The 18,606-nt window shown below is 48.3% G+C and overlaps 2 protein-coding genes across 3 annotated transcripts; one reads left to right on the plus strand and one right to left on the minus strand.

The window, feature by feature from the left end:
- Positions 1-586: 586 nt before the first annotated feature.
- On the plus strand, positions 587-5,153 carry LOC130380096 (G protein-coupled receptor 137Ba-like). Its single transcript, XM_056587278.1, has 7 exons — positions 587-1,015; positions 1,593-1,642; positions 2,032-2,254; positions 2,985-3,134; positions 3,602-3,730; positions 4,613-4,734; positions 5,048-5,153. The coding sequence occupies exons 1-7, from the start codon at positions 587-589 to the stop codon at positions 5,151-5,153; spliced, it is 1,209 nt and encodes a 402-aa protein (XP_056443253.1).
- Positions 5,154-6,128: 975 nt separating this feature from the next.
- On the minus strand, positions 6,129-18,355 carry ero1b (endoplasmic reticulum oxidoreductase 1 beta). Of its 2 annotated transcripts, none has more exons than XM_056586729.1 (16): positions 16,711-17,845; positions 16,291-16,410; positions 14,737-14,820; positions 14,564-14,605; positions 13,041-13,123; positions 12,556-12,629; positions 11,962-12,082; positions 11,466-11,512; positions 11,336-11,347; positions 11,167-11,193; positions 10,955-11,047; positions 10,353-10,599; positions 9,846-9,915; positions 9,611-9,697; positions 9,269-9,402; positions 6,129-8,510 (listed from the first exon to the last, which is right to left on the minus strand). In XM_056586729.1, exons 1-16 carry the CDS (start codon positions 16,786-16,788, stop codon positions 8,450-8,452), a joined length of 1,380 nt encoding a protein of 459 aa, XP_056442704.1. In that variant the 5' UTR covers positions 16,789-17,845; the 3' UTR covers positions 6,129-8,449. The 2 variants fall into 2 exon arrangements, with proteins under 2 accessions (XP_056442704.1, XP_056442703.1); XM_056586728.1 differs by lacking the exon at positions 16,711-17,845 and adding an exon at positions 17,854-18,355 and having other exon boundaries at positions 6,132-8,510.
- Between the last annotated feature and the right edge of the window lie 251 nt (positions 18,356-18,606).

The following is an 18,606-nucleotide window of genomic DNA, read 5'->3' on the forward strand; positions in this document are numbered from 1 at the left end:
TTTATATTTATTACACCATAGAGGAGGAAGATGAGGAGTGAGGAAGAAGATGTGCTACTGTGATGATGAGGGGGTGTGTAGAACCCCCCCGCCCCCTCTCCACGTGGATACCACACCTCTCTCGCTCAGCCTCACTCTCCTTCCAGATCCATCTCTCCCCTCCCCCCAGAGGCACGACCAGCTCTCTCTGCTCCTCCCACCAATCAATGACTGAGAAGACGGTCATGTGTTTTGTCATGTGACAGCAGCAAACCAATAGCAGCCCCCCTCCGAGGTACCGGCAAAAGGAGGGGAGTGCCCTATCCCTCTCTCTCTGCCTCTCAGGCTGTGAGGATCTGCAGGAGAGACACGAGAGATGGAGAGACAGAGAGAGCGCTAGAAAGACCGCGAGGATAGATAGATCAGTTGAAAGGGAGAGAGACAAGAAGACGAAGAGAAACAGAAGAGAGAGAAAGAGGGAGAGGGAGAAAGAGAAGGAGAGAGAGAGAGAGGGAGAGAGGGACAGACAGAGAGAGAGAGAGAGAGAGAGAGAGAGAGCAAGAGAGAGAGAGTGGGAGTTCTTGCTCTATTCTCCTGCTGGTCATTGATGGAGGAGAGTCGTGTGCCGGAGCATGAGATGGCAGCAGGAGGAACAGCAGGAGCGGCAGGAGGCGCGGCGGCCGCCAACAGCTCCCTCGCCCCCCCCGCTGCCCCCACCACCTCCCCGGCGGTGCCCCCCGTGGTGAAGCTGGGCCTGACGGTGGTCTACACCCTGTTCTACACCCTGCTCTTCGGCTTTGTGTACGCCCAGCTGTGGCTGGTCCTGCGGTACCGCCACAAGCGCTTCAGCTACCAGACGGCCTTCCTGTGGCTGTGCCTCCTGTGGGCGGCGCTGCGGGCCCTGCTCTTCTCCTTCTACTTCAGGGACTGCGGCCGGGCCAACGCGCTGGGGCCCCTGCCCTTCTGGCTGCTCTACTGCCTCCCCGTCTGCCTGCAGTTCTTCACGCTCAGCCTCATGAACCTGTACTGCGCTCAGGTAGGCCCGCTGACCCTGACCCTACTCACCCTACGACTAACCCTAAGACTAACCCTACTAACCCTACGACTAACCCTACTAACCCTACTAACCCTACGACTAACCCTACTAACCCTACTATCCCTACGACTAACCCTACTAACCCTACGACTAACACTACTAACCCTACGACTAACCCTACTATCCCTACGACTAACCCTACTAACCCTACGACTAACACTACTAACCCTACGACTAACCCTACTATCCCTACGACTAACCCTACTAACCCTACGACTAACACTACTAACCCTACGACTAACCCTACTAACCCTACGCCTGACCCTACTAACCCTACGACTAACACTACTAACCCTACGACTAACCCTACTAACCCTACGACTAACCCTAACCCTAATAACCCTACTACTGACCCTTGCTACTAACCTAACTACTAACCCAACTCACCCTAACCCTACTAACCCTACTTACTGTCCCAACTAGCCTTACTACTAACCCAACTTACCCAACTCTACTAACCCTACTAACTCTACTACCCCTACTAGACGTACTAATCCTCCATCTTGTTTATTTACAGGTTTACTTTAAGGCAAAGTCCAAGTACACCCCAGCTCTACTCCGATACAGGTACCACCTCCTCCTCCTCCTCCAACACTTCCACCTCCACCACCTCCTCCTCCTTCTCCTCCTCCTTCCCTTCCTCCTCTTCCCCTCTCAACCTCACAGACACAGGAACCGACTGTTCCTCCACCTCCTCTTCCTCCTCCTCGGCCTCCTCTTCCTCCTCCACCTCATCTCCCTCCTCCACCGTCTCCTCCTTCCCTTCCACCTATTCCCCTCTCAACCTCACAGATACAGGAACCGACTGTTCCTCCACCTCCTCCACCTCCTCTTCCTCCTCCACCTCCTCTTCCCCCTCCTCCACCTCCTCCTTCCGTATGATTCTACCAGTAAACACCCAGTGTGACTCTACAGCTCAACAACAATTTGACCTCTAACCTCTGGCCCTGGTTCAGGCTGCCGCTGTACCTGGTGTTTGCCGGGGTGAGTGCGCTCTTCCTGGGGGTCAACCTGGTGTGTGCTCTGCTGGTGAAGACCTCCTGGGCGCCCGTGAAGACCCTGGTGCTGGTGCGCGTCACCATCAACGACAGCCTCTTCGTCCTGTGCGCCATCTCGCTGTCCGTCTGCCTCTACAAGGTGGCCAAGATGTCCCTTGCTAGCATCTACCTGGAGTCCAAGGTACTGCTAACCATACTAGCACTACCGCTAACCCTACTACTAACCCTACTAACTCTACTAAACCTACCACTAACAATACTACTAACCATACTAACCCTACCACTAACCGTACTACTGACCCTACTAACTCTATTTACCCTACCACTAACTATACTACTAACCATACTAACCCTACTACTAACCCTACTAACTCTATTTACCGTACCACTAACCCTACCACTAACCATACTAACCCTACAACTAACCCTGCTACTAACCCTACTAACTCTATTTACCCTACCACTAACTATACTACTAACCCTACCACTAACCCTCTAACCCTGCTAACTCTAGTAACCCTACCACTAACTATACTACTAACCATATGAGCCCTACCACTAACCCTCTAGCCCTGCTAACTCTACTAACCCTTCCACTAACCCTGCCACTAACTATACCACTAACCCTACTACTAACCCTACCAACCATACTAAGCCTACTAGTCCTGCCTACCCTACTACAAACCATACTTCGCTTAGAATAATAAATTACCTAATAGGATTATTATCTTCAAAACCTGCACTTTGCCTACAAACCACTAGAGGCTGCTGATGAAGGAACATACATAATGCAGCTTTAATATGGACACACATCAGAGATCTCTGTCTCCAGCGGAGAGACATGATGGGGAGGGGCACCCTGGAGTGCTGGTTCATGGCCTCTCTGTGTTCTTCTTGTTGATTGGCTACAGGGGACGTCGGTGTGTCAGGTGTCTCTGATTGGCACCACGGTGATCCTATTGTACGCCAGCAGAGCCTGCTACAACCTGCTGGTGCTCGCCCTTGCAGACATCGAGAAGATGGACTCCTTCGACTACGACTGGTACAACGTCTCGGACCAGGTAACACAGAACCCCAGAACACTAACTAGTAACCCCAGTAACAAACCACCCCCGATCCAAACAGTAACCACATAATACTACCAAACCACCCCCCATCCAAACAGTTACTACATAATACTACCAACGTACCCTCCATCCAATTGATCACTTCTGAATCTCAGTTATTTTTGAAAGGGGCAATATAAATTAACATCTGTGTTCCTGATCTGAACTTTTTTTTACCTTCCCCTGTATGTCACGGCATGTCCATGTGGTTCACGTGTGTTCCTGTGGTTCTTGGATGTCCCTGTATATTCCTGTATGTTTCTGTGGTCCCTTTATGTTCCTGAATGTCCCGCTATGTCCCTGTGGTTCCTGTGGTCCCTGTATGTTCACCTATGTTCCTGTATGTTCCTGTATGTTCCTGTATGTTTCTCGGTGTTCCTGTATGTCCCGCTGGTCCCTGGGTGTTGGTGGTGTGTCTCTAGGCCGACCTGCGCTCCTCGCTGGGGGATGGTGGCTACGTTGTGTTTGGGGTGGTGCTTTTCGTCTGGGAGCTCCTACCCACTTCCCTGGTCGTGTTCTTCTTCAGAGTCCGTCGCCCCCCACAGGATGGGGTCAGTATGCTGCTGAGCTCCTGGATGACATGTCTGAGAGGGTTAGGGACTAAGGGGGTTAGGGTTGGGTGGTGAGTTGTGGGTGGGATCTTTAAACCAGGTCCAGGGGTCTCTATGCACCCAATCTGTGTCTCTATAAACCAGGTCTATCTCTGTAAACCAGGTCTGTCTCTATAAAAATGTCAATGTGTCTCTATAAACAAGGGCAATGTTTCCTTATAAACCAAGTATATGCGTCACTATGAACCGGGTCTATGTGTCCCTACAAGCCAGATCTGTGTCCCTTTAAACCAGGTATATGCTACACTATAAACCAGGTCTATGCTTCACTATATACCAGGTCTGTGTTCCTATAAACCAGGTCTATACGTCACTATAAACCAGGTCTGTGTCCCTATAAACCAGGTATATGCTTCACTATAAACCAGGTCTATCTTTCACCATAAACTGGAATTGTGTCCCTATAAACCAAGTATATATGTTCCTTATAAACCAGGTCTATGTGTCCCTATTAACCAGGTCTATGCGTAACTATAAACCTGTTTTATGTGTCCCTATTAACCACGTATGTGCGTCCCCAAAAACCAGGTCTATGTGTCCCTATAAACCAGGTGTATGCATCCCTATAAACCAGGTATATGCGTCCCTATAAACCAGGTCTATGCGCCCCTATAAACCAGGTCTATGCGTCCCTATGAAGCAGGTCTATGCGCCCCTATAAACCAGGTATATGCGCCCCTATAAACCAGGTCTATGTGTCCCTATAAACCAGGTCTATTCATCCCTATAAATCAGGTCTATGCTTCACTATAAACTAGGTCTATGCATCCCTATACACCAGGTCTATGCTTCACTATAAACCAGGTCTATGCGTCCCTACAGATTGCTGCAGGGATTCCCCACCATGTGTTATCATCCAGAAGGTATTTCTTCGACAACCCTCGTCGCTATGACAGCGATGACGACCTTGCATGGAGCATCCCTCCTCAGAACGCGTCCGCCAGGTAACCACGTCACCTGTTCCCCCAATCATTACCGTAGCAACCAGCGGGAGGAACAGAGCAAGGCTGTCTCTGACCACAACCGGTCTCCGAAACTGTAGCGCCTTCCTTCCTCGCTTAAACAAGATGCTGATTGTCCCTTCTTAGAGTTAATTTCATCTATTGATTATGAACTTAATAAAATACATTTATATGAATGTTAAAGACGTTTTTACCTTGGGCCTTGTTAACCAAGTGATGGTACCAGGCCTTTAAGAAAGTCCATAGTTGTCTGTGCAACACCTTGACTGAGGCATGTGGTCTTTCCTTCTGCCAGCCTACCATCAGACTGCTACGACTGGGGGAGTCACCACAGCTTCAGCACCACCAACCACCAGAGGTACACCACCGCCACCACAGAGGAGCTACACCCCTACCCATGAAGAGCAGGGTCAGGATTGGTTCTACCATCTGGACCCACAGTGCAGCATTTCTACAAAGCATTTTATTACCTGGGCCCCCGGATGGAACATACTCAGTACTCCTGTATATATGAGGTCCCGGTCCCATATGGAACGTACTCAGTACTCCTGTATGTATGATGTCCCGGTCCCATATGGAACGTACTCAGTACTCCTGTATGATTGAGGTCCCGGTCCCATATGGAACGTACTCAGTACTCCTGTATGATTGAGGTCCCGGTCCCATATGGAACGTACTCAGTACTCCTGTATGTATGATGTCCCGGTCCAATATGGAACATACTCAGTACTCCAGTATGATTGATGTCCCGGTCCCATATGGAACGTACTCAGTACTCCTGTATGATTGATGTCCCGGTCCCATATGGAACGTACTCAGTACTCCTGTATGTATGATGTCCCGGTCCAATATGGAACATACTCAGTACTCCTGTATGATTGATGTCCCGGTCCCATATGGAACGTACTCAGTACTCCTGTATGTACGAGGTCCCGGTCCCATATGGAACATACTCAGTACTCCTGTATGTATGAGGTCCTGGTCCCATATGGAACGTACTCAGTACTCCTGTATGTACGAGGTCCTGGTCCCATGCTGAACGTTCTTAGTACTCCGTTATGTATGATGTCCTGGTCCCATATGGAACGTACTCAGTACTCCTGTATGTACGAGGTCCTGGTCCCATGCTGAACGTTCTTAGTACTCCAGTATGTATGAGGTCCTGGTTTCATATGGAACGTGCGTATTACCCGGTCTAGATTTGTGCTCATGCTCAAAAGATGGTGACTGGTGGTCGATACCAGAGTTGGGCTTGACAAAAGGATTGAGATATCCAGGAGGCTTGAGTGAAGGAGTTTGGTCAGGTCCGGCTCTGACCCCATGTTCAGCGTCTCCCTGTGGACCTGTGCCCACCACCAGCCAGAACCTCAGCCCACACTTCAGATATGTCCATCTGTATATCTGTGAATTATTTTGTTGTCAGAATGTGCTGCATGCTCACACTTGCGACAATCTGAAGGTTCTGACCAACATCTCTGGTCTGGGGTTAAACTAGTAGTAGTAGTAGTAGTGGTAGAAGCTTTGGTTCAATGTTTCTTATGATCTTTATTTAATAAACTCTGGGAAGCATTTCAGCAAGACTTGAAATCACTGTTTGAGGAATGTTTTGCTGTCGAGGTTGTGCTGTTAATGGCCAGGCCACAGTATGACGTGCACAGTGAACCATGGACAGTTATTGGCTGCCATCACTGACGGTGACACAGACAATTCCATCAGAACCTCTTGCTGCATCACGATGATTGCAAACTAGTATCCAGGACCGGTCCAGACATGTCACTGGTTCCAACCACCAGAGAGCATCGTCTGAAGGCAATCAGGACCAGGAGGGGAAGCAGGAGAGACCAGGAACAGCAGGACCAGCAGAAGTCACAGCTGTATGAAGAAATAGCGGGTGTACTGATACTGATCCGTACAAGCGTATCGAACCTGACTACAAGAGCCAAACAAGATTGATATTTTTTTTCCATTTTCAAACAAACAGATAGGTAACATAGATAACACTGATCTGGTTCTATGGTTTAGCACGTTTGAACAGTTTACAAAGAACCGGTTTGACGTTAGCCAAGAGCTGTTTTTGTGTCTTTGGATCTGTGTAGTGTCGTGAAAATAAAAGAATTTCAGTGGTCAAAATACTAGCTGCTACTAGTTACTACTCTCAAGTAGTGATAACTAGTTACTCAGCTGCTCAGCAAGTGACTGATAGTTACTAAACTCAACTAGACTACTAGTTACTACCCCCAACTGGTGACTAGTTACCACACTCAACTAGTACACTCAACTAGTTACTACACCTTTGGTCTCACACCTGCTTTGTATTTGGACACAATAAAAGGGACGACAACTGCTGCCATCTGGAAATTAGATTTATTCATTACTCTGTTCAAATAAATACAACTCCCACGTTTACACAGTCACGAGCAGACGTGGAGAAACCAGACGGAAACACCAGAACCACAAGCAGGCGTTCAAATCAATGATTGCTTGGTTCTTAAGGCAGACATGTGGAATGTGAGGGATGGAGACAGACAAACACACACACACACACACACACACAAACAGAAACACACACACCTAACATTGCTTGACTGTAGAATGGTATCAACTGCGGAGAAGTTAGCATGTCTTGCTAGCATGTTTCTCTTTCTGCACCCTGCTGAGCAGAGGTCAAGAGGTCAGAAGGGCTCGGCCAGGTCCAAATGAACTAAAGTAAATCAAATCAAAACCACAATATACACACAAAATCCACCAGAATAAATAAGAGACGTAACAAACTTCACTTTGGTCCATCAGCTCTACCCCACCCTCCTCGTTTCCTAGGAAACACCATCACTAAAGGGAAGTGAGGGGGGTCCTATGCTTGTTCTACGTTGCGTTTGGAAAAAGACAGCTTTGCTATGGTTCAGAGGAGTAGCCTTCAGCGTTAGCACTAAACATCGTGCTCAAAGACGACAAAAAACTAAATCAAAAGGAGGCACAGCATTACAACAGCCCGGCCAAGCTGGAGACAGACTGATTCCGAGAGGGAATCGCTTCACAGAATACAAAGAACTATAAAACAGCACAAGTTTCATGTGCTATCCGATGGAGGATATTTCTTAAGAATGGATTCCATCACAGCTTTCAATAATCATAGCTGCAACTGTTGATCATTCACAGCAACCGCAGGGGCTTACAAACACACACACGTCCCAAGGTACACGCACGCGCACACACACACACACACACACACACACACACACACACACACACACACACACACACACACACACACACACACACACACACACACACACACACACACACAGCCTGAGAAGCATAATGCAGCAGGAATCCTCAAAAGGGCAACAGCCTATCAGAGGACTGGAGGGGGGGGGGGGGTGGGGTGCTGTTCCTGTTCTTTGTGAGCATGTTGTCATCCCGAGGGGCGAGGCCCCGCTTCATACAGATGAAAGCCTCTAGGGGGCGCTATAGTTCCACCGCTCAGGAAGAAGAAACTATTCAAAAGCAGAGTTTTGTCCCAATTTGACGGAAGGAGAAGCGAGGGATCAGCAGGCGTTGTGGGAAGGACTGGGGGGCACACCGCAGGCCGGGGGGCATGTGGACTACAGTAAGAGAGGGTCCCTGAAGGAGGCCTCATCCTGGATGAGACTATTGCAGTTCCCTAGGGACTGGCGCCACCTGCTGGCTCGGAGGACCGCTACCTCTTCCCCTTCAGCAAGGAGCGGAAGACATGGAGCTGGTGGATGCTGGTGGAGAGCCTGCAGAGCAGGAGAGGGAGAGGCAGGAGGAGGGGAGGGAAGGGGAGGGAGGAGGAGGGGAGGGAAGGGGAGGGAGGAGTGGGGGGAAGGGGAGGAGGAGGAGGGGAGGGAGGAGGAGGGGAGGGGAGGGAGGAGTGGGAGGAGGAGGAGGGGAGGGGAGGAGGGGAGGGAGGAGAGGGAGGGAGGAGAGGGAGGAGGAGGGGAGGGAGGAGAGGGAGGAGAGGGGAGGGAAGGGGAGGAGGAGAGGGAGGAGCAGGAGGAGTGGAGGAGGAGTGGAGGGAGGAGCAGGAGGAGGGGAGGAGGAGGAGGGGAGGGAGGAGAGGGAGGAGAGGGAGGAGAGGGAGGAGGAGAGGGAGGAGGAGGAGAGGGAGGAGGAGAGGGAGGAGGAGGAGGAGAGGGAGGAGGAGGAGGAGGAGGAGGAGGAGGAGGAGGAGGAGGAGGAGCCATTAGAGAGGATTAATGATTAAATCTCAGTCATGAGAGACAGGAACCATAGCGGTATGCCAACACATTGAGATAAGAGAAGGTGAATAATTCATCCCTCTCCCTGGAAGCTCTTCTAGTTAGCATTTGTTTCACCCCTGTAGCAAAGATCTGTGCGTCCATTACCAGCTCACAGTCTAGACCCTGAGGTGGTGTGTGTTCCTACGTTTGTTCTTACAACAACACTTTCAGAGCCTCTCCCCAATTGATTCAAATATTTTTTGTGAGGAAGTGAACAATCAAATAAGTGTCCGACCAGAGTCCCAGTACCCTACCTGCCGAAGCCATTGAGCAAGGCCACGATCTCCTGCCTGGTGAGCTGGAAGGCCGAGGAGGGGCTGTTTTCAGTGAGGCTCTGGATCTCCTTCTCAGAGAACAGGATCTTCAGGGCCGTGCCCAGACCCTGGGTCTAGAGACACACACACACACACACACACACACACACACACACACACACACACACACACACACACACACACACACACACACGTTAGCATACAGGTGTTAACGCTTGCTAGCTCAGCTGTAGTTTACACATTAGTATACATGTGATATAGCTTGCTAGCTCAGCTGTAGTCTATATGTTAGCATACAGGTGTTATAGCTTGCTAGCTCACCTGTAGTTTTCCCCACAGACGACATTTACTGCAGCCTACACAGTCCATTATCCTGGAGATGTTCTTGAAATGGAGTCGAAACTCCTCCTGCAGAGAAAAGCATTGATCCATTACCCCAGAAGCTCTTAATGTTATCTTTCTTACCCATCATGACCTTCAGTATTTATGAATCAGATGCATTTAAAGCTATGGGGATTCACTTTAAGGGGGAGTAAGATAGGAGTGCTTTCTATACCTTTAATATCTTGGCCTCCAGCTTCTTCCCAGCGAACATGGAGCTCTCATCAAAGTGCATGGGGAAGGCCCTGCGGACACATTAACATATGAACACACAAACACACAAACACATGAACACAGAGCATGGATCCGCAGCTCTCCTCCCTCCCCCGTCTGGATCCAATGTGGGACTGGGGACTTGTGGAAGTCCAGTTCCCAGTGAGTGTGGGTAGTAAGTGTGCAATGCCGAGTGTGTGAACAATGTTTGTTTGTGGAGTGTAGTGTTTGCTGGTGAACGAGTGTGTTTAGGGAGTGCGTTTAGTGAGTGTGTCCTCGGTGTGTTTATTAAGTGTGTGTGGGCGTGTGTTTGTAGTCAATGTGTCCACAGTGCGTGCAGTGATTGTGGGCAGTGATTTTGGTAGAGTGTGTCCCCAGTGTGTGTGTAGTGTGCGTCCTCAGTGTGTGTGTGTAGTGTGCGTCCTCAGTGTGGGAGTCCTCAGGGTGTCGTCGGTGCGGCGAGCCCCACCTGGTCTCGTTGAAGATCTGCAGCAGCAGGTCCTTGGTGGCCCCGTCCTCCTGGTTGTTGCCCGTGTACAGGTTGATGAAGGAGCGGTCGAAGTAGGGCGCCACCTTGGAGAGCGCCCGCAGCTCGATGAGGTACAGGAAGTACAGGTTCTTGAGGCGCCGCGTGCCCTCGCCCTTGGTCTCCGCCGGGTCGAAGCGCTGGCGGAACTCCTGCACGTTGGGACCCCACACCGACTTGCCCCACCCCTCTGGGACGCCGCAAAGACGAAACACACTTTAGCTCACTAGTACCACCCTTCAGACATTTTAGATCACTAGTACCACCCTTCAGACACTTTAGATCACTAGTACCACCCATCAGAGCCTTGAGATCACTAGTACCACCCGTCACACTTAAGATCACTAGTACCACCCGTCGCACTTAAGATCACTAGTACCACCGATCACACACACACACACACACACACACACACACACACACACACACACACACACACACACACACACACACACACACACACACACACACACACACACACACACACACACACACACACACACACACACACACACAAGATAACTGGTGTAAGGTGCTGTCCGTACCATCCAGCAGATACTGGGAACACAAGTGCATGTTGATGCTGGTGTGAAGACCAGAGATGAGCCTATAGAAGACTCTCTTCTCCAGACACAGCCCTGGTGGGAGACAAAAGAGACGAGGTGAGTGGCTGATGCTATTAACACTCGTTATGCCAGGAGATCAAACATCAGACAGGTAGAGACAGGGATAGAGAAAGGGAGAGACAGACAAGTACCTTCCAGCCAGTTGTAGAATCCTTCTCCTGCGAGACAGAAACACATCTGGGTTAGAGCGTCTCAGCTCTTATACACTTAACTACTACTACTACTACTACTACTACTACTACTACTACTACAACATACTATAAGATACTAGTGGCAATAATTCAAATGATATGAGCTCACCATCATCGTCTCCTGTTAGCCGTTGGAGAGACCAGTAGAAAGAGAGAGTTAGAGATAAGAGAGAGCAGTTGTTATCTGGTCTTTAAATAGCCAAACACTTCGACAGTCAACTTGTGTGTGCGTGTCTCACCCCTGGTAGGAGCCAGTGGGTTCAAAGGTCGGTACACTGATCGAGGTCTGTGTAAAAGAAAGAAACACACATATGTATAAATAGCATATATATAGTATATATATATATATAGTATATATATCTATATCTATATCTATATATCTATATAAAATGTTAGCTAATGTAGATATAGTATATTTAACCTCTTAACTAGAGTAGATATAGAATAAATAAGCTGTTAGCTAATGTAGATATAGTATATATAACCTGTGAGCTAGTCTCTATATAGTGTTTATGATTGTACTGGAAGCAGTTCTCCACATACAGTAGATGCTGTGGGCTTTAGAGTAAATATAGAGTGTACAGAGAATATAGGGTTTTAGTACTCCAAGCATTTCCCATCATAGATGCTTTCAAGCATATACATATTGAGTATAATAGTATTGAGTACCTCTAGTAAAGGGTATATCCAGTATATATAGGTTGTATAGAGTATAGATAGCGTATATAACAGTACTTGAAGCAGTTCTCCTCGTAGATGCTGTTCCAGACCCTCCAGGCAGAAGGACCCTGGTACCCGGTGTATCGCTCTGGGTTCAGCAACAGGTCCACATAGGCTGCATCTGGAGAGCTCTCATCTGGGGGGACACACAGCCTTACTATCTAGATACCATCAACCTGGAGAGCTGTCATCTGGGGGGGGGGGGGGGGCACACAGCCTTACTATCTAGATACCATCCACCTGGAGAGCTCTCATCTGGGGGGGGACACACAGCCTTACTATCTAGATACCATCCACCTGGAGAGCTGTCATCTGGGGGGGGGACACACAGCCTTACTATCCAGCTACCATGTGAATACATACTAAGACTTAAATGGCGCAGCGCCAACGACCTGGGTCACACGGGTTTGGTGAGATCCTACTCTTGCGAACGATGCAAGGGTAAAGGTTATGCTGAATCCCTCCCGTGATAAAAATATTTGCTTTGTTTTTTAGGCGTGGATTCACCTTTTCTGTCTAGCAAACCATCCACCCTCCGTTGTATCCAACCAGAGCATAACACAAGAACTACAGCATCGATGTTTCTCTCCATGGAGCAAACGGACTCACCATCTATCTCACAGAAGTGGTCCTGTGCGTCGTCGTGACGATCCCAGTCCACAAAGGCCTCTTTACTCTGGTTACTGAGGACAGACAGAACGAGAGATGGATAGACAGACAGACAGACAGTCTGAGGGATCCAGCATGGCTCAATGGGGTCCAGAGACTGGGTAAATGGGGTTCAGAGACTGGGTATATGGGGTCCAGACTGGGTAAATGGGGTCCAGACTGGGTAAATGGGGTCCAGACTGGGTAAGTGGGGTTCAGACTGGGTAAATGGGGTTCAGAGACTGGGTAAATGGGGTTCAGAGACTGGGTAAATGGGGTTCAGAGACTGGGTAAATGGGGTTCAGAGACTGGGTATACTGAGTCCAGACTGCCAGGCTGGTTGCATGGGGTCCAAACTGGGTAAATGGGGTTCAGAGACGGGGTATACTGGGTCCAGCCTGCCAGACTGGGTGCATGGGGTCCAGACTGGGTGTATCTGCTCTCACCTCAGGCTGCTGTTGATGGCTCCGAGGTCTGTGGGCCGCTCACATGACGCCACATCAGACACAGGAGCGGCTGCCTTTGAGTACTGGAGGGGGAGAGAGAGAGAGAGAGAGCAGAAGAGTAATTCTAGTCTCTTTAAATCGATTATGACATCTGACAGATCAAAGGTCAGTAGAGTCACTAGCTCCGCCCTCGTCTCACAAAGCCCTCGCCCTCGGATTCTTCGTTTATTAGAAGAAAACGAATGAGAGAGAGATGTGGGCATATCACGTAGACAGCAAGAAACGACCACCACGACCCTGCCTGTCTTTACACAACCTTTGATTCAGGGCGAGAACTCGGCCTTAAGCACTCTGCTATGAGTCATTAACACTCTGCTGTGAGTCATTCCAGCACCTAGACAGGTGCCGAAAATACCAACCAATAATGACTCATAACAGAGTTATGAATTAATTGCTGAAGTAGTGTTAGAGTATTGCAGTGCTACGCTACTACCGCGGGGTACAACCATAGGGTACTACCTTAGGGTACTACAGCCCCGGTACTACAGTAGGCTATGTCAGCACCAGTACTACATGAGTACTACATGGCCCGTAACACAACAACCGAAGCTGAAAACAATAAGTCTAGGCTAGCCACCAGCTGAACCAACACACTGTTCAAACAATCCCTTTATCAACCAGCTCCATGCTGGACCGAAGACTACAGCATCGATGAGCACATCTATATAAACAGTCGAGTATGCATGGCATTTTGCTCTGTATGGTAGGGTTATCCAGTATCTATGTGTGTATAGTAGTTTAGTATGTATGGTAGTTTAGCATTTATAGTAGGGTTATCCAGTCTCTATGCTAGCGTGTATGGCAGTTTAGTATGCATGGTAGTTTAGCATGTATGGTAGGGTTGTCCAGTCTCTAACGCTAGTATGTATAGTAGATTAGTATGTACAGTAAATATAGTTGTTTAGTATGGATAATAGTTTAGCATGTATAGTAGTTGATTATGTAAAGTAGTTGAGTATGTAAAGTAGTTGAGTATCTATAATAGTTTAGTATGCAAAGTACTAGTAGTTTAGTATCTGTAGTAGGGTTTTCCAGGCTCTATGACAGTTAGGATACGATGCAAGCTGCTAGAGAGAGGAGTATCTTAAGGTCCGAGATGATAGGCAGTCCAGTGGTCATTACCTCGATCCTAAACACTCACTCACTCTCTCTCTATCTCTCCCCACTAGCCTGCTAAAACACAACCATCACTCAGAATCTCACCACTAGCCTGCCAACTTAAAACGATCATTCACTCTCTGGAGTGAGTGGTTAAATTCACTCTAAACTAGCTGTTGAATTCACTGTAAACTAGATAAACTAGGTTAAATTCACTCTTAACCGATAGTGTAATGCACTCTTAAGCGGTGGTTTATCAGCTACAACAACGTGAATGTAGCGATGGGGATTGGCCGAGTCAGCAGGTTTATGAGCTAAAACAACATGGCTGCATTAACGGCGACGTGCTGAGTCAGCAGGCCTACCTTGTTGAAGTTCCCCGACTTAATTCCCACAGGAATCATACTCTGAAAATAGATAGAGAGACAGGCAAGTAGGCAGACGGAGAGAGACAGACAGACAGACAGGTGAGCAGGTCATCTTCTCCTGTATTTCTGTATAATGTGTACTGTACTGAGCCGAGGGGTTGACCTCTGACCTCTGGGCAGGGCTCCACGTTGCAGTCTCGGTTGGAGCAGTGTCCGTCGTCGGGCCAGAAAGGACATGGACGCTTCAGGTTCACCTGCAAGGAACAGTAGACCAGTCAAACCAGTCCTTCACATGCTGCCACTGGTTAACTACAGCGTGACCAGTCAAACCAGTCCTTCACATGCTGCCCATGCCACCTAAGCGACACACGCCTGCTGCCTTAACAACGACGTCCCAAAATGCATATTTTAGTTTCAAAATATGATACAAAAGTATAAAATAATCTAAACATTATACACTCTCTGTGTATAGATCAAGACAGACGTGCAGCCTGACAGCCTGAATATTTTTAAAACACGGAGGCTAGCGTGTAGCGATGCTACGGGTGGGTTCGGTCTCGGGCCTGTGTTGACCAGGGGTGGTGGTCCAGGGTGGGTTGAGGTGGAGAGGTGGGGATTACAGAGCAGCTCAGCCTGGGTTCAGGGAGGAGGACCCAGGTCGACCCTGGTGAGGGCCAAACCACACCGCCTCGTCCTGCACAGGGGCCAACGCCGCCCACGTCCTGCCATCCATTTGCTTGTGGGTTTGTACGTATGTGGTCTTAAACGCTAACCCGCCCCCCTGTGCACACTGTCACGTGACATGTACATGCAGGCAGCTCTGCAAAGGTCTGAGGGGGGGCCTCCGAGTCCCGACACGGCCCCCGGCCAACGTGGGGTACATACATAGTCGTGTGGATCAGCCTGTACTCTCTCACCACCAGTAGGACCAAGCACTGGTGGTTTCTGGGGAACTAGTTAACATAGAACGAAAAACGACTGCAACCCAGTCCACCCACACTCCCAGTCCCTTCAGGAAGTTGATGGAGAGCCTTCAGCACGTGTTCAGCTGAACCTCATTTGACTTTAGATAGCATAACAGATATGCAAATCAATTTCCAGGCCGACGATGTCTCTGTGACAATAACACGAGGCGGCTATTCGCCCAGACCCTTTGGCGGAGCTGCGGTTCACCATGAAGACAAAGGGGTTGAGAAGAGGAAGGGCTCTGTTATCTTTAACAGGAAGCGCCTGTTTAGTAGTGACAGAAGAAGAAGAAGAAGAAGAAGTGCATCTGTTTGAGGTAACACTACACCTGCAGCCTTCCCGTGGGCTCATGGTGTCTCTGGACGTGAACCTGGGCCACATTATGTAGCAGACAGAAGATGTGTTATCTGAAGCGGTTGTGTAGATATAAAGTCAGGACAGTATTTTTAGACCAGCTCTGTGTCTACACACAGAGCTTAACCATCAACCTGGATAACACCTGCCTATTAGCACGGTAGAGAGTGGTACTAGTGCTACTCACTTAGTGGTACTGACCTAGTGGTACTGACCTAGTGATAGTAATCTAGTGGAACTATCCTAGTGATAGTAACGTATTGTACTGACCTTGTGACCTAGTTGTACTAACCTAGTGATAGTAACCTAGTGGTACTGACCTAGCGATAGTAACCTAGTACTGACCTAATGATAGTTGACTAGTGGTACTCACCTAGCGGTACCACCAACCTAGTGGTACTTACCCGGTAGTATCTGAAGAAGTCTCTCTCGGTCAGCCTCTTGACACGGGGGTAGATCTTGAAGTTGTTGAAGGAGTCGATGCTCTCGATGTCACAGAAGCAGTCATCCAGCACCCCTGTCAGCTGAAAACACCACCAACACACCAACAAGTGGAGTCAGTCACCCCACCATAACTACACTACCTACCTACCACCCAGTGACTACACCCCAGTACCTTGCCTAGCAGCTGGTTCTACGTGTGGACACCCAGCACATAAACACCACCCTGAGAGCGTCCAGGGAACTAGGTATAAGGGTCGGTAAATGAGGGACATGCGTTTGCCATGGTAAACAAAGCATCTCCTACCATGAACAAACAAATACAGAGTGGCCAGTTTCAGTGAAACTAGGTTGCATTGCTTCAAAATGGTATGAGTGCTGACCTCGGGGTAGAGACGTCCAGATATCACCGCCAAGCAGGTGAAGACCCCGTACCATATGGACAGAGTTCGGCCGATCATAGCGCAGAAAGCTGTCCCTTGTTCACTACTCTACTCCAGCGTCGCTGAATGCACAACACTTCATTTGGCACTTGAGTCTTGCACTTACTCAACAGTTTTCCTCTCATTAATGAATGAAACTTCTGAACTGACAGCTGCTGGGAACATGTCTAGTGTTTTATTCCTGCTTTGGCCCCGCCTCCAAACACAAATGAGCGTCAAGTGCTGTCAAACGTAGCCCTGCCCTAAAGATGGACGACTGTAGTTGAATAAAGTGCTGACATGAATCGTAGGCAACGGCTTGTTCTTATTGGAAAGACTACAAGTCCCAGAGATAAACAATGGGCAAGCCTCCCGTGTAGCCAATCAGAGCACACCACGCTGCCTGAGAAACAGTTAATAACAGTACTTCAAAAATCACATTGCGTCCAGTGTTTAAAGTGCTTCTTATTTATTAAGTGAATTTGAGCTTTTGAAACGTGTCTTTAGCGGATAGGTACTTGAAACATTAGTAAGATCAATAGTCTATAAAGGGTGGTAGAGATCGACACGTATACGCTTCTGTGACATGGAACTATATATTCTACATAGACTAAATTCAAGAGAAATAAACACACTGTAATCAGAAAGGCAACTTACAGAATGAGTTCACATGGAAATATAACTATTGTATAAAACTATTTCTCTTAAACGGACAAGATAATATTCGTTTGTGACTTCGCTGAAGGCTGTTCAGACAACCCCAACATGTTGAAGGTTTTTTCTGATTTCTCTCATATATGGCTGGTGATGGCATAAAGGCACTGATGCCATAAATATAAATATTGTGTTAATATAGTGTAACATCGTAGTTATATCTTGTTTCAAAAGTGTTTACATCTAGTTATACTGTATCGTGTTTATACAAAGGTGTGAGTCTAGTTCAGTTGGCCGTCATCACTCGTCCAGGTGTGACGTCACATAAAACAACAGAAGATGCCAGAAGCTTTGTGGACCTTTGATGTTAGAGGTCTTCCTGACATGGGCTCATGGGTCATCTCAGATGTAAGGAGAAACAGAGTTCCAACAGCACCCTACTGTACTCACATGACAGAAACAGCTCTGTTCCGGGGTGTCCGCCAGCAGGCTTCTCGGCTGCTCACTTTTCGGCGGTTCCGTTTTTAGTTTGATGGTATTCCCTTGATACCAGTCGAACACCCGGTCTCCAAATAACCAGGCTAAAGCCAAAAGGCCAAGCATTAGAAAAATATGTCTCCACATAACTTGACCGGTGTCAGTGGTTCAAAAAACGAAGCGAAGTGGGTCCACCAACCCTGCGTGTTACACCTGGATCACAGACCTAGCGTCTAGTTACGAGCTAACTACCGGACACAGCGCATCCAATACTCGCGATTCACTGAATAGCCAATGGTTTTCTTAAGGTATAACGGACCTTAAATGTATAAGAACCGATGACACACTTGTGAATTCGACTCATAGCTTTAGAGGCTAAATGTGTTGGGTTTACGCTACTTCGGCGACGCAGTTCACAGCTACGGAGAGCACGGAGGAACATTTCCTCAAGGGCGATTCGTGTATCATTTATTCAAAGAGGCTGCGCACCCTGCCACGCATACTGGATTATAATGGTATAATAACTATATAACTGTTGCATAGGGGCTACATTTCGTAAAACGCTTGATCGCTGGTTTCACTGAGACTACCTTGCTATATATACACTGACAATTTTATATTGTCTACAATGTAACAATTATATTAGAAAAAAACACCCGATGATAGATAAAGATTTGTCTAGCATATATGAGGTAAGGTTATTAGGTTACATACAATTATTTAATC

This window comes from Gadus chalcogrammus, chromosome 3 (assembly GCF_026213295.1).
Source record: "Gadus chalcogrammus isolate NIFS_2021 chromosome 3, NIFS_Gcha_1.0, whole genome shotgun sequence".
NCBI lineage: Eukaryota > Metazoa > Chordata > Actinopteri > Gadiformes > Gadidae > Gadus > Gadus chalcogrammus.

What these genes read in the sequence shown, in the direction of transcription:
- ero1b (XM_056586728.1), bottom strand. Translation starts at nt 18,027, where the DNA reads ATGTGGAGACATATTTTTCTAATGCTTGGCCTTTTGGCTTTAGCCTGG. An exon ending in GCCATCAACAGCAGCCTGAG is followed by an intron (nt 12,630 to 13,040) that starts GTGAGAGCAGAT and finishes GTCTGTCCTCAG; the next exon opens with TAACCAGAGTAAAGAGGCCT. An exon ending in TTCCCAGTATCTGCTGGATG is followed by an intron (nt 10,600 to 10,954) that starts GTACGGACAGCA and finishes GCGGCGTCCCAG; the next exon opens with AGGGGTGGGGCAAGTCGGTG.
- LOC130380096 (XM_056587278.1), top strand. Translation starts at nt 587, where the DNA reads ATGGAGGAGAGTCGTGTGCCGGAGCATGAGATGGCAGCAGGAGGAACA. An exon ending in GCATCTACCTGGAGTCCAAG is followed by an intron (nt 2,255 to 2,984) that starts GTACTGCTAACC and finishes GATTGGCTACAG; the next exon opens with GGGACGTCGGTGTGTCAGGT. An exon ending in CCTCAGAACGCGTCCGCCAG is followed by an intron (nt 4,735 to 5,047) that starts GTAACCACGTCA and finishes TCCTTCTGCCAG; the next exon opens with CCTACCATCAGACTGCTACG.